The sequence below is a fragment of the Hypanus sabinus genome, chromosome 2 (assembly GCF_030144855.1).
Source record: "Hypanus sabinus isolate sHypSab1 chromosome 2, sHypSab1.hap1, whole genome shotgun sequence".
In the NCBI taxonomy this organism is placed as follows: Eukaryota; Metazoa; Chordata; class Chondrichthyes; order Myliobatiformes; family Dasyatidae; genus Hypanus; species Hypanus sabinus.
The window spans coordinates 167659548-167672474 of NC_082707.1; the positions used below are offsets into that span (position 1 = coordinate 167659548).

The following is a 12927-nucleotide window of genomic DNA, read 5'->3' on the forward strand; positions in this document are numbered from 1 at the left end:
TAGAAAGAAAACTTTTCTCGCGCTGATCCTGCACATGTGAGCCCCCTCCTTCCCGTTTCTCCAAACCGGTATTTTCCCACAAGACGCGGCGAAACTGGGTGCAACACCATCGCATGCCGCGATATATCACAGACAATGAATTTACTTTAAACAACCTTAATTTTAACTAGAAAACGATAACAAATGAATTACTAAAGCAAAAATATAATAAACTAAACAAATGCCTTAAAGGCAACACATAGGTTTTTTGTATTAAAATGGCAAACACCTTTAAGCATAACTTGATTTTAATGGCAGAATAAAACCTTATAAGCTACATGTTATAATACTCCAGTTATTCTAAAGTGACGGAACATTTGACTGACTATGGGTAATGCTGTGGAGGTTCATTAGTACAGATGGGTCTTTGTGACTTCAAGGTAAAGCTAACCATGTTTCCTTAAAGGCTTTTGTCTCCCTGAAGTTTTCAGGGCTGTCAGATAAAGAATTCAACAAGCTATCAGGTTATTAATCCCCTGAATTCTCTATGATTATCTGGCTTATGATGTTCATGATTAATAAAGAGACTGATGATGTAGAGACATTTCTGTGTGTGGACTCAACCATACCTTTCTCTACAGAAAGCAACTATGGAAGAATCCCAATCAAACTTTCCAGTAAAAAAAGCAAATTTGAAAACAGTTAATGCAAATAGTATTTGTTTCATTTCTGTAAGGGAGAAAAGCAATTAAATAAAGTAAACCAAAATACCTTCTCGATAAACTTTGTGATAGCTGCATTTATGACTTTACTTATGTAACAAATAAAATACTGATTATGTATGAATTATACATTATAATATCATTATAAATGGAAAATTATTATATATGAAACATGTTCTTACTTTCAACTTTAATTTTTTTGTATATTTTCTAAAGCTTTCTAGTTATTATCAGTTTTTAAAATAATATCTTTAAAGATACTTTCAGTGAAATATTTCAGAAAACTCCCTAACAAAATTATTCTATAATTATTTCCTGTTGGCTTCTACTGGGAGAGTTTTATTTTATCTTTCCATAAAGCCTACAGAAACTTCCAAGTTTCAAAACCTATTTTCTGCAAACAGTGCTGGATGATAGAAGTCTAATCTGTTAGCTTCCCCACCCCACCTCCTCAGCTTTTGGCCTTCCATGTTATTGAACTGGTTGACAAGCAAGTCAAGTTTTCACTTTGCATTTTATGGTTTATAGTTAATACACATTCACATTTTGGAACACAAAGATCAACAATGTAATAATTTGAATTAAAGCACAGAAGCAAAAATAGCAGTTCTCTTTTTCAGTATCAGGTGAAGATCTGTATAAAAGATATAGTGCTGTTGTAAATCCAAAGAGCTGTTACTAGTTAACTAGGGGAGCTGTAAAACTTTACACATGTGTAAATAAATGGAATAGGGACAAGAAATTTAACATTAAACTAAAGAGTTTATAGGGAATCTCAGAGTTAAGAAACAACCGCAAGTTTTTCTGGCGTCATGAACAAGCAAAGGCAAGCAAGAATGGTCAGAAGTTTCTTTCTAAAAGGTATTTATGTTTAAGATTTGTCTTTGCAATGCTCCAGTAGTTTCATCATCATTAATATTCATATTAAGTATTTATTCATATTAATTTTTAGCAATTGAAATCCTTCATTCACTGTGGTGTGATACAGATTTATATTTCTGGAAAGCTTTTCTAGCAACTTTGTTACTATGCTACATCCCACAAGTAGATGCCATTAGAAAAATATACTTCCCATTTTCTTAGTGATTTTTAGGGGAAACAAGATAAAAGCACACTTGGCTTGTGCTCTTAACGTATAAAGGAATCACAATCATTATATTTTCTGTTGGGGTTTGTTGAGGAATAGGCAGGTGCCTATGGGAACCACGCTTGCATTTTGTGATTACTTTATATGAGGGTAAACAAGGATTGGGCTTAGTAACCTAGCCAAAAGACTCATCCACTGCCAGCACTGGACTGTTAGCTTAGACTTTGTGCTCATCAGGTTCACCAGACTGATTCCTGGGATGGCAGGACTTTCATATGAAGAAAGACTGGATCGACTAGGCTTTTACTCACTGGAATTTAGAAGATTGAGGGGGGATTTTATTGAAATGTATAAAATTCTAAAGGGATTGGACAGGCTAGATGCAGGAAGATTGTTTCCAATGTTGGTGAAGTCCAGAATGAGGTGTCACAGTTTAAGGATAAAGGGGAAACCTTTCAGGACCGAGATGAGGAAAAACTTCTTCACACAGAGAGTGGTGAATCTGTGGAATTCTCTGCCACAGGAAACAGTTGAGGCCAGTTCATTGGCTGTATTTAAGAGGGAGTTAGATATGGCCCATGTGGCTAAAGGGATCGGGGGTATGGAGAGAAAGCAGGTACAGGGTTCTGAGTTGGATGATCAGCCATGAATCATACAATGGCAGTGCAGGCTCAAAGGGCCGAATGGCCTACTCCTACACCTATTTTCTATGTTTCTATGTGCAGAACGACAATTGAATTACTGACCTTCCAAGTCAGAGGGGAGATTGTTAGCAACTAAGACACAGCTAACAGAATCTGCCAGGGTAATGGAAGTCACAGATGTTTCTAACGAGACAAAAGAATGATAATGGCAGAAAGAAGAAGAGCTGTGGACAAGGTGTTGAGCAAGAAAAGGAAGGAAAAGCTATTGAGGAACTCAAGTACAATACCACTTGTGTGCTAGGTCATGTCTAACCAATCCTACGGTGTTTTTCAAAGAAGTTACCAGGAAAGTTAATGAAAGCAAGGCAGTGGACTTTAGTAAGTCATTTGACTTACATTGAACCATGCAGGTTCTGCATGGGAGGCTGGTCAAGAAGGTTCAGTTACACGGCATTCAGGATGAGGTAGTAAATTGGATTAGACAAAGGCTTTGTGGGAGAAGCCAGAGAGTGGTAGTAGATGGTTGCCTCTCTGAATGGAGGCCTGTGACTAGTGGTGTGCCGCAGGAATCAGTGCTGGGTCCTTTGTTGTCTGACATCGATATCAATGATTTGGATGATAACGTGGTTAACTGGATCAGCAGATCTGTTGATGACACCAAGATTGGGGGTCTAGTGGGCATTTGGGAAGGTCATCATGGTTTGTACTGGGATCTGAATCAGCTGGAAAAATGGGCCGAAAAGTGGCAGATGGAATTTAATGCAGACAAGTGTGAAGTTTTGCACTTCTGTAGGACCGACCAGTGTAGGTCTTACACAGTGAACTGAGGAGTGTGGCAGAACAAAGGGATTTGGAAATACAGGACTATAATTCATTGAAAGTGGCGTCACAGGTAGATAGGGATATTGGCCTTCACAAATCAATGTATTGAGTATAGGAGATGGGATGTTATGTTGAAGTTGTATAAGACATTGGTGAGGCCTAATTTGGAATACTGTGTGTAGTTTTGGTCACCAGGAAAGATGTAAACACATTTGAAAGAGTACAGAGAAATTTTACAAGGACATAGCTGGGTCTGAAGGACCTGAGTTATAAGGAAAGATTCAATAGGTTAGGACTGTATTCTTTAGAAAGTAGAAGAGGAAGAGGAGATTTGAAGTATACAACATTATGAGGAGTATAGATAGGATAAATGTAAGCTCCCACTGAGGCTCAGTAGGACTCCAACCAGAGTTCATGAGTTAAGAGTGAAAGGAGAGAAGTTTGAGGGAAACATGAGGGGGAAACTTCTTCATTCAGAGGGTTGTGAGAGTGTGGAATGAGCTTCCAGCACAAGCAGTGCATGTGAGCTTGATTTCAATGTTTAAGAGAAGTTTGGATAGGTACATGGATGGTAGGGGTTTGGAGGGCTATGGTCCCGGTGCAGGTCATTGGGAGCAGGCAGCCTTAATGGTTTTAGATGGGCGAAAAGGCCTGTTTCTATGCTGTACTTCTCCATGACTCTGTGACAATTTTGAATTTGAAGCTTTAAATTCAATGAGTGTCTAATAATAGAGAAAGATATGAGATAGTATACAGACTAGAAGTAGATGGTGAGGCCTGGAGATCCTTTATTTATTTAAAAACACAGTATTTTTGCAAGGAGATCAGTAACTTTAAGAATTGCAGATGCGTGTATTTCCTTATAACATTGCCTATATGACATAAAGCCACAGTGGCGTAGGGGTTTAGCACAACACTACAGCAGCTCAGGGCGTTCCGGAGTTCAGAGTTCACTTCCTGCGTTGTTCTGTAAGGAGTCTCCGTACATCCTAGGGTTTCCCTCGGTGCTCCAGTTTCCTCCGCAGTCCAAAGTTGTACTGGGTAGGTTAATAGGTCATTGTGAATTGTCTGATGATTAGGTTGAGGTTAATTGGGGTTGTGGGGTTGCTGGGGCAACAGGGCTCTGGAAGGGCCTACTGCATGCTGTATTGCTCAATAAATAAATAAACAATTAAGTAATATCTTACTTATCCTACAGATACAGTATCTGCAGCAGCTTCAACTGCTTTCACACCCAAATAGAATGTTTTAGTACAAGTAAATTTAGCATAATATGAATGGAGCAGAGATGCAGCCAACACAATCAAAACTTTAATTCGAAGAAGTTATCAGTATTGTTCATGGCCATTTAGTCTTGTACACCCCAAATGGAAGAGGAAATGTAGATCCACTCTATTTTTAAAAAAATGATGTTTAATTAATTTCAGCACTATAATCTCTATTCAGGAAGCACAGCCCAAAAGAATGTTTTTCACAGAGGTGCATTTGACTTGTAAAACTAATACGGGGACGACATTTTAATAAAAGGATAAAAACAAGACTGAAAGGCTTGAAACAATAATAAATGTATGTCTCTGTTTATTGATGTCACTGCCTGTTACAGCAGCAGCTAAGGGATCATAAATCTAACAATGTCTTAATTATAGCAGATGGAGAAGTCCTGATTGTTCAGAGTTACTGCAAATTCACACTGTTGTTTGATGCCGGGCCTATATACACCATCTTTGCAATCAGAGGTATATTTTATATTGTTACAATATATTTAGCTCAGTACATGTGGTAAACTACATATACCTGTCTGGACATGCCCCTCTGCTGACTGCTCCTGTGGCTCCTCCCACAGACCCCTGTATAAAGGCGATTGGAGGCACTGCTCCTCCCTCAGTCTCCAAGATGTTGTGGTCACGTTTGCAGCTAATAAAAGCCTATCTTTTGCCTCCCGTCTCCGAGACTTATTGATGGTGTGTTACGAAATTCCCGTAACTGGATCACTTACCAGCAAAGATTGAGAGGTCCGTTGAAGTCTGATGGTACTATTTTTAAAAGTATTTATTGATAAAGGGCACAAAAAGAAGATTAATGCAAACATCCAGATAATATACGTCATCAATACTCAATCTAAAACCGCGGGTATAATAATAATAATCATCAATAAGCAATAGCTCTATTGTTTGTCTAGGGGATATTGTATTTTCCGATGGAAAGATAAAAGTCACTGTCCTTTCAAGCTGCAGCTCTTTGGGTTTAAGAGAGATGGTTTTAAACTTGCCCAGGTCTTTTATGAGGCCAATCCATTGAGTCGGGGGAGTGGGTTCCCCGTTGTTAGTTCCAAGTCGTTTTCCGTGTTACCAGCCACCAGCCCCCAGGCAAGGGAACCGAACGCACGTGGCTTCCTTCAAATGGCTTCCCGCTACTATGGGATCGCTAGCGTTTCTTCTGGTGCGTCTGAGGGGCTGTCCCTACAGCCCCTCTTTTATCTTAACTCGCAGGGTAGTAGATGTCAATCAGGTTGGGGTGATGCAATCCCTCTCTCAACCAGCCCACTTTGCCCGAGGGCTTGCACGTAGCATAGTCCCCAATCCACAAACATTGTCTCCAGGAGACAATGGCCATGTCTCCCTCTCATTTCCTGGGTCCTCTGACCCAACCCAATAATGCTCTCGCAATTCTCACAAAGGAGGGGGCTACCCTGCACCCTTCGGCCCCTCAGAGCTGTGGTACAGGTGCATCAGTACATAAGTGAGGTGTACCAGAATTGTGAATACTCTAGATCAGCAAAATTTATCGAATGACTTTTGACGCCTATTTTTGTTAAGTTTTATTGGTTTATGATGCAGAAAGGAAGATTACCGAGGCCGGTGAGTATGGTAAACTTTCCTAATTGGGCTTGTGGATTTTACTTCATTTGACACTGTCACCTTGCTTTTTGTAGTCTGCATCTAAGTTGGAGGTTTTTAACGCAGACTTCATATTTGGGTATGTGGACACTTATGGTCTTTGTCAGGGAATATTCTGGAGTTAACAAAAGCATAGATGTTTTCTAGAAAGGAAGAAAATTCAAAAATCCTAGGTGCAGTGACTTGGGAGTCCTTGTGCAGGATTCCCTGAAGGTTAACTTGCAGGTTGAATCGGTGGTGAGGAAGCCAAATGCAATGCTAGCATTCATTTCGAGGGGCTAGAATACAAAAGAAAAGATGTAATGCTGAGGCTTTATAAAGGATGTGCTGACATTGGAGAGGATTCAGAGGAGGTTCACAAGATGACTCTGGGAATGAAAGGCTTATTGTATGAACAGTGTTTGATGGCTTTGGGCCTGGACTCGAAGGAAATTAGAAGAATGGAGAGTTTTCTCATTGAAACCTATTGAAAGTTGGAAGGCCTTGATAAGAGTGGATGTGGAGAGGATGCTTCCTATTGTGCTGGAGTCTAGGACCAGAGGGCATAACCTCAGACTAGAGAAACGCCCATTTAGAACAGAGATGAGGAGGAATTTCTTTAACCTAAGGGTGGTGAATCTGTGGATTTTATGGCCACAGACAGCTGTGGAAGCTAAGTCATTGGAAGTATTTAAGGCAGGGCTTGATAGGGTTTTGATTAGTCAGGGCATGAAAAGTTATGGGGAGAAGGCAGAAGAATGGGGATGAGTGGAAAAATGGATCAGCCATGATGAAAGGGCAGAGCAGAATCAATAGGCCTAATTCTGCTGCTGTCTGGTATGGTCTTACGGTTTTTGTGAATAAGACCATAAGACCATAAGACAAAGGAGCAGAAGTCAGCCATTCAGCCCATTGAGTCTGCTCCACCATTTCATCATGAGCTGATCCATTCTCCCATTTAGTCCCACTCCCTCGCCTTCTCACCATAACCTTTGAAGCCCTGGCTACTCAGATACCTATCAATCTCTGCTTTAAATACACCCAATGACCTGGCCTCCACTGCCGCCCGTGGCAACAAATTCCACAGATTCACCACCCTCTGGCTAAAAAAATTTCTTCACATCTCTGTTCTGAATGGGTACCCTTCAATCCTTAAGTCATACCCTCTCATACTAGACTCCCCCACCATGGGGAACAACTTTGTCACATCCACTCTGTCCATGCCTTTCAACATTTGAAATGTTTCTAGGAGGTCCCCCCTCATTCTTCTAAACTCCAAGGAGTACAGTCCAAGAGCGGTCAAACGTTCCTCATATGTTAACCCTCTCATTCCCAGAATCATTCTAGTGAATCTTCTCTGAACCCTCTCCAATGTCAGCACATCCTTTCTTAAATAAGGAGCCATAACTGCACACAGTATTCCAAGTGAAGTCTTACCAATGCCTCACAGAGCCTCAACATCACATCCCTGCTCCTATACTCTATTCCTCTAGAATGAATGCCAACATTGCATTCACCTTCTTCACCACCGACTCAACCTGGAGGTAACCTTAAGGGTATCCTGCACGAGGACTCCCAAGTCCCGTTGCAAATAAAGCAGACATTAAATCAAACAAGAATCAGGCTTCAGTTCTTATTGTAAATGTAAATGTTCAGGAAGCCTGCAATTGGCCTTCTGTATTTTTTTTTGTAAATTGCAAGCAGCTCCACAGACTAAGAGATTGCAAATGCAAGAGCCAAAGGTTAAGACAATGCGATTGTTTTAATTGGCCCGCATCAAACCAGGGAGCATAGCTGAGGTATCTGCACCACTGTGACTTTAGTGCAAGCTGGCAGAGCAGACTGATGTTGGCACTTAGTACATCAAACGTGGTCACAGATATAGGCAATCAATAGTTTTTGTGTACTTCTGATATTTGTTTGCTCAGAGACATCCCTGACAATATTAATTTTTGGTGTCTGGGATTTCTGTCCCTGAAGCTTTTAGACTATTTGTGTGAATTACTTTGTGTCAAAGGAGTTTGAACATTCAGAGGCATCTGTCACTGTTGATATTTAATCCAAAGGAAGCACTGTCAACCCAAAATATTGAAAGAAAAGATGACATGACATTGTGACTACTGAAATTGCATTGTATCAGCTACTGTTACCCTTGATCTTCAGTGTATAAAAATGAGATGTACCTTTGGGTCTGTGAGCCTCTCTCAAAAATGTCTCCAGAATGATGTCTGCTTGTTCTATATCATCAGCTTCAGTGTCTCTCTGGTGACTTTTTGCACAGTCACAACAAGGGACCAACTATCAGACAGTCTTGGCGAGACAGTTACCGACCACTCAGGATGGTCACAACAGTCTTGAGTAGTTGCTGAAACTTCTCACAATATATTTAAACATAATTTTGAGCAGCTTCAGAAAATTTACACTGATGAGGCTCTGCAAATGAGTTGGAAATGAACTTATGAAAGGTAAGCTAGTCTGCATTTTGATTGGTTACTGCTTTGTGACATGCTTTGTCTTCTCGGAACTCTGGGCTGGCATCCTTCTCTGCATGTCGCTGTCATGGTATTTACCTTACACCTTGCCATAAGTCTCATTTTTGAGATATTATACAATAATGTTTTAAACTTTTGGCATAGAAAGTACAGTGGTATCTAATCTGTGCCAGCCATTTAAACCGTCTACTCCCATTGGCCAACACTGAAACCATAGCCCTCCATGCCTCTACCATCCATTTATCTATCCAAGCTTCTCTCAAACATTGAAATCAAGCTCACCTGCACTACTTGTGCTGGCAGCTCATCCCATACTCTCATGACCCCCTGCATGAAGAAGTTTCCCCTCATGTTCCCCTTAAACCTTTCACCTTTCACCCTCAGCCCATGACCTCTAGTTGTAGTCCCACCCAACCTCAGGGAAAAAAATCCTGCTCGCATTTACTCTGTCTATAACCCTCATAATTTTGTATACCTCTATGAAATATCGTCTCAGTCTTCTCTGTGCCAAGGAATAAAGTCCGAACCTATTCAATCTTTACTTATACCTCAGATCCTCCAGACCCAGGAACATCCTTGTCAATTTTCTCTGTACTCTTCCAGCCTTAATTAGAGTTATTAAGAGATCCAGTGTGGAAGCAAACCCTTTGGCTCTCTGAGGTCGTCCCAACCATCAAGCACAGATTTCAACTGATCCTGCTCTCAACCTTTTCTATCCTCCCCACATTTCCATCAGCTCCTCTAGACTCTACCACTCCCCTAAAACTTTGAAGAATTTGCAGTAACCGATGAACCCACCAACCCGGATGCCTTTTGGATGCACAAGGAGGGTAGAGCAGCTGAAAGAAATGTGCAGGAACAACATACAGACAGCCCCAGAATACTGCCACTGTGTTGTTTGTCCCTGGGAAAAAGTCAGCAAAATTGTAGCCCAGAATTTGCAGTGAAAATAGCTTGAAGAAACAGTGACCAGCTTTGATAGGCATTTTGTTCAGCATGGACTGATTGGGCCAAATGGCCTGATTCCCTGCTGTATGACTCCATGACAGTTATTAGGAGTAAATCAGTCACTAACTTTCAGTGGCCATGTGCATGTTTAAGTTAGGGATCTGAAAATTGCTTCCCTGGTTATCCCACTTGACTGAAATACCTTGCGAGCTGATTGTGGTCTCGTCTCATTAGATACTCAGTGAAAGTCTGGGTCTGCCCATGTCTTTGTACGTGGAGCACTGCAAACCTGAATAGTATCGACTGCCCTGATTTACTCCGGAGTCAAGACTCAATCAACAACATACCACACCTTTGTCATTCTCCTTTGGGAATCAATCCTGACTTCCTTAAATTTACCTCTGCCTCACTCTCTGCGTATGGTTGCACATGTCACCAGTTATTGAGCCAGGACAGGACACACGCCTGAACACTATGCTCACTGGCAGACTTCCACTGGAACCGCCGGAAGCCGCGAGTGTCTGTGTGGCAGTGTGGCCTCAGCCACTTTGAGAAAGCGTTGCAGCTGAATTACCTCCGATTTCTCCTTTGTCCTTCACTTGGTGAGCTGCCGGCATTGAAAATATCTGGCTTTACATCCACCCTACAATCTCCACTCACAGCAACCTTCGTTGTGGTTGTTTTTCCTTTCACACAATCAGACACTGCGGTCAGGCCAGACAGCGGTTGAGGATGGGGGGGGGGGTGGTGGGTTGCTGGAATGGGACGCAGAAACATTTGTATTCTGTTACTGATTACTCTGTCAAATCATCTGGAACAGAATATCAACTCAGAAACAGATTCAGAATTGGCTTTAATGTAACTGGCATATGTTGTGAAATTTATTGCTTTTGCCGCAGCAGTACAACGCAATACGTAATAATAAATTACATTTATATGCATTAGATAGTTAAGTTCAATAAGTAGTGCAAAAAAGTGAGGTCGTGTTCATGGGTTCAATGTCCATTTAGGAATCGGATGACAGAGGGGAAGAAGTTGTTCTTGAATCGCTGGGTGTGTGCCTTCAGGCTTCTGTACCTCCTTTCCAATGGTAGCAATTAGAAGAAGGCATGTCCTGGGTGATGGGGGGCCCTCAATGATGCATGCCGCATTTTTGAGGCACTGCACCTTGAAGATGTCCTGGATGGTACGGAGGCTAGTGCCCATGATAGAGCTGACGAAGTTTACAACTCTCTGCAGCTCCTTTCAATCCTGTGCAGTAGCTCCTCCGCGCCCCACACTCACAAATGTATACCTGACGGTGATGCAGCCAGTTAGAATGCTCTCCACAGTACATCTGTAGAAACTGGCAAGTGATTTTGGTGAAATACCAAATCTCCTGAAACTCCTAATGAAGTATAGTTGCTGCCATGCCTCCTTTATAGCTGCATCGATATGTTGGGCCCAGGATAGATCCTCAGAGATCTTGACACCTAAGAACTTGAAACTGCTCACTCTCTCCACTTCTGATCTCTCTCTGAGGATTGTACGTATTCTGTCATCTTACCCTTTCTGAAGTCCACAATCAGCTCTTTTGTCTTACTGACGTTGAGTGCAGTTGTTGCTGTGACACCACTCCACTAGCTGCTATATCTTGCTCCTCTACACCCTCTCATCACCATCTAAATTCTGCCAACAGTAGTTGTGTCATCAGCAAATTTATAGACAGCATTTGAGTTGTGCCTAGCAACACTGTCATGGTTGTAGAGAGAGTAGAGCAGTGGGCTAAGCACACATCCCTGAGGTGCACCAGTGCTGATTGTCAGCGAGGAGGAGATGTTGTTTTCAATCCACACAGAGTGTGGTCTCCCAGTGAGGAAGTCGAGGATCCAGTAGCAGAGGAAGTTACAAAGGCCTGGGTTTTGGAGCTTTTTGATAAGAACTGTAGGAAAGATGGTGTTAAATGCTGAGTCAATAAACAACATCCTGACATAGGTATTAGTTTTATCCAGGTGGTCCAAGGCCATGTGAGGAGCCAATGAGGTTGCATCCATTGTAGACCTATTGCAGTGATAGGTAAATAGCAGTGGGACTATTTCCTTGTTGACTCCGGCCATAACCAACCTCTTAAAGTGCTTCATCACCATAGATGTGAGTGTTACTGGATGAGAGTCATTACGGCAGCTCACCCTGCTCTTCTGGGGCTCTGGTGTGATTGCTGCCTTTCAAAGCAAGTGGGAACTTCTGACTGTAGCAATGAGAGATTTCCCTCACTCAGACAGCAGGTAAGACACAGCTATTGACAGTCAGTCTTGAACTGAACTTGCCAGCATGGTATAGCAATGTTCCAATGACTAACAACCTCACCATCCTAAACGTAACCACTACTCTCATAGCTATTATATATACACCACTCAGGTAGGGCACAAGCTCAGATACTGACACTGTTTAGTTCAGAATTGTGTATGAGGATAGGATCTGAACATGGTGGAACCTCCCCTTTACCCTCTCTGCAGGGTAAGTGTAACCCAGCTGCAGATGAGATCTCAATGGAACTGATTTCTGGAGAAAACAAATGAGTTTTTTGATGAGGCTGTCAATAGCTGAGGGCACAGAGAGGCAATGTAGCCTTTTGGACTGCAGTCTCACAACACGAGAGACTGAGGTTCAATCCTGACCTTTACTTACTTGAACCCTTAGCTCCTAAGTGAAGCATGGGCCATCAGAGACCTTCTATCCCCTTCATCCTCTGAAGTCGATGGTATAGTTGGAGTTCATCAATGCTTCTACAAACCATTGCATCCACTGTACAGGGGTTTGTCCTATACAGCTTCACCAGAGCCCTGTTGGCTGGCCCATGGCATACATTCGACGCACAAGTATAAATCAGCCTGTACCCGTTTCCACCTCTCACAACGACTTTGAGAGGCTGACCTCGGGTATTGCCTGTGTACATTTTCCCGGTGACTACATGGGTTTCCTCCAAACGTTCCAGTGTCCTTCCACATCACGGAGACACGCAGAAGTTTTCAAATACCTCCTTCTTCGCACCCATATTCCAGACCCACAATATGAATGTTAATCAGCATTGTCTGGTTTGCAATCAGCTCCAGTCTGCAGCTCCAACAATACTATTATTCAGAGCTGCATTTTAAATCCACGTTTAGGTCTGAAGACTGGCTGCTGTTAAAATTAGTATTTGCTATATACCGTAAGTCCAGAATATGCCCGAACATAAAGCAAAGCAGATTGAGAGCTGTTTTTAGTGTGTGGCATTAAAGAAACCTACGAGAATCTCACTTCCTGGAGCAATGCGCATAAAACCATCCCCAAAGTCATGGAGGCTGCAGTATGGAAGCTCTCCAACATTGCAAATTA

General features: G+C 42.0%; 1 protein-coding gene across 2 annotated transcripts in view; it reads left to right on the top strand.

Moving 5' to 3' along the window:
* The first annotated feature begins 1473 nt into the window (after nucleotides 1–1473).
* eml1 (EMAP like 1) overlaps nucleotides 1474–12927 on the top strand; it is a 263264-nt gene continuing 251810 nt past the window's right edge. Inside the window, exons 1-2 of one of the 2 annotated variants that reach the window (XM_059958938.1) lie at nucleotides 1528–1562; nucleotides 4901–4990. In XM_059958938.1, coding sequence (XP_059814921.1) covers nucleotides 1538–1562; nucleotides 4901–4990 — 115 coding nt within the window. In that variant the 5' untranslated portion in view covers nucleotides 1528–1537. Of the gene's footprint in view, nucleotides 1563–4900; nucleotides 4991–12927 lie in introns of both variants that reach the window. The other variant, XM_059958960.1, reaches the window with a different exon arrangement.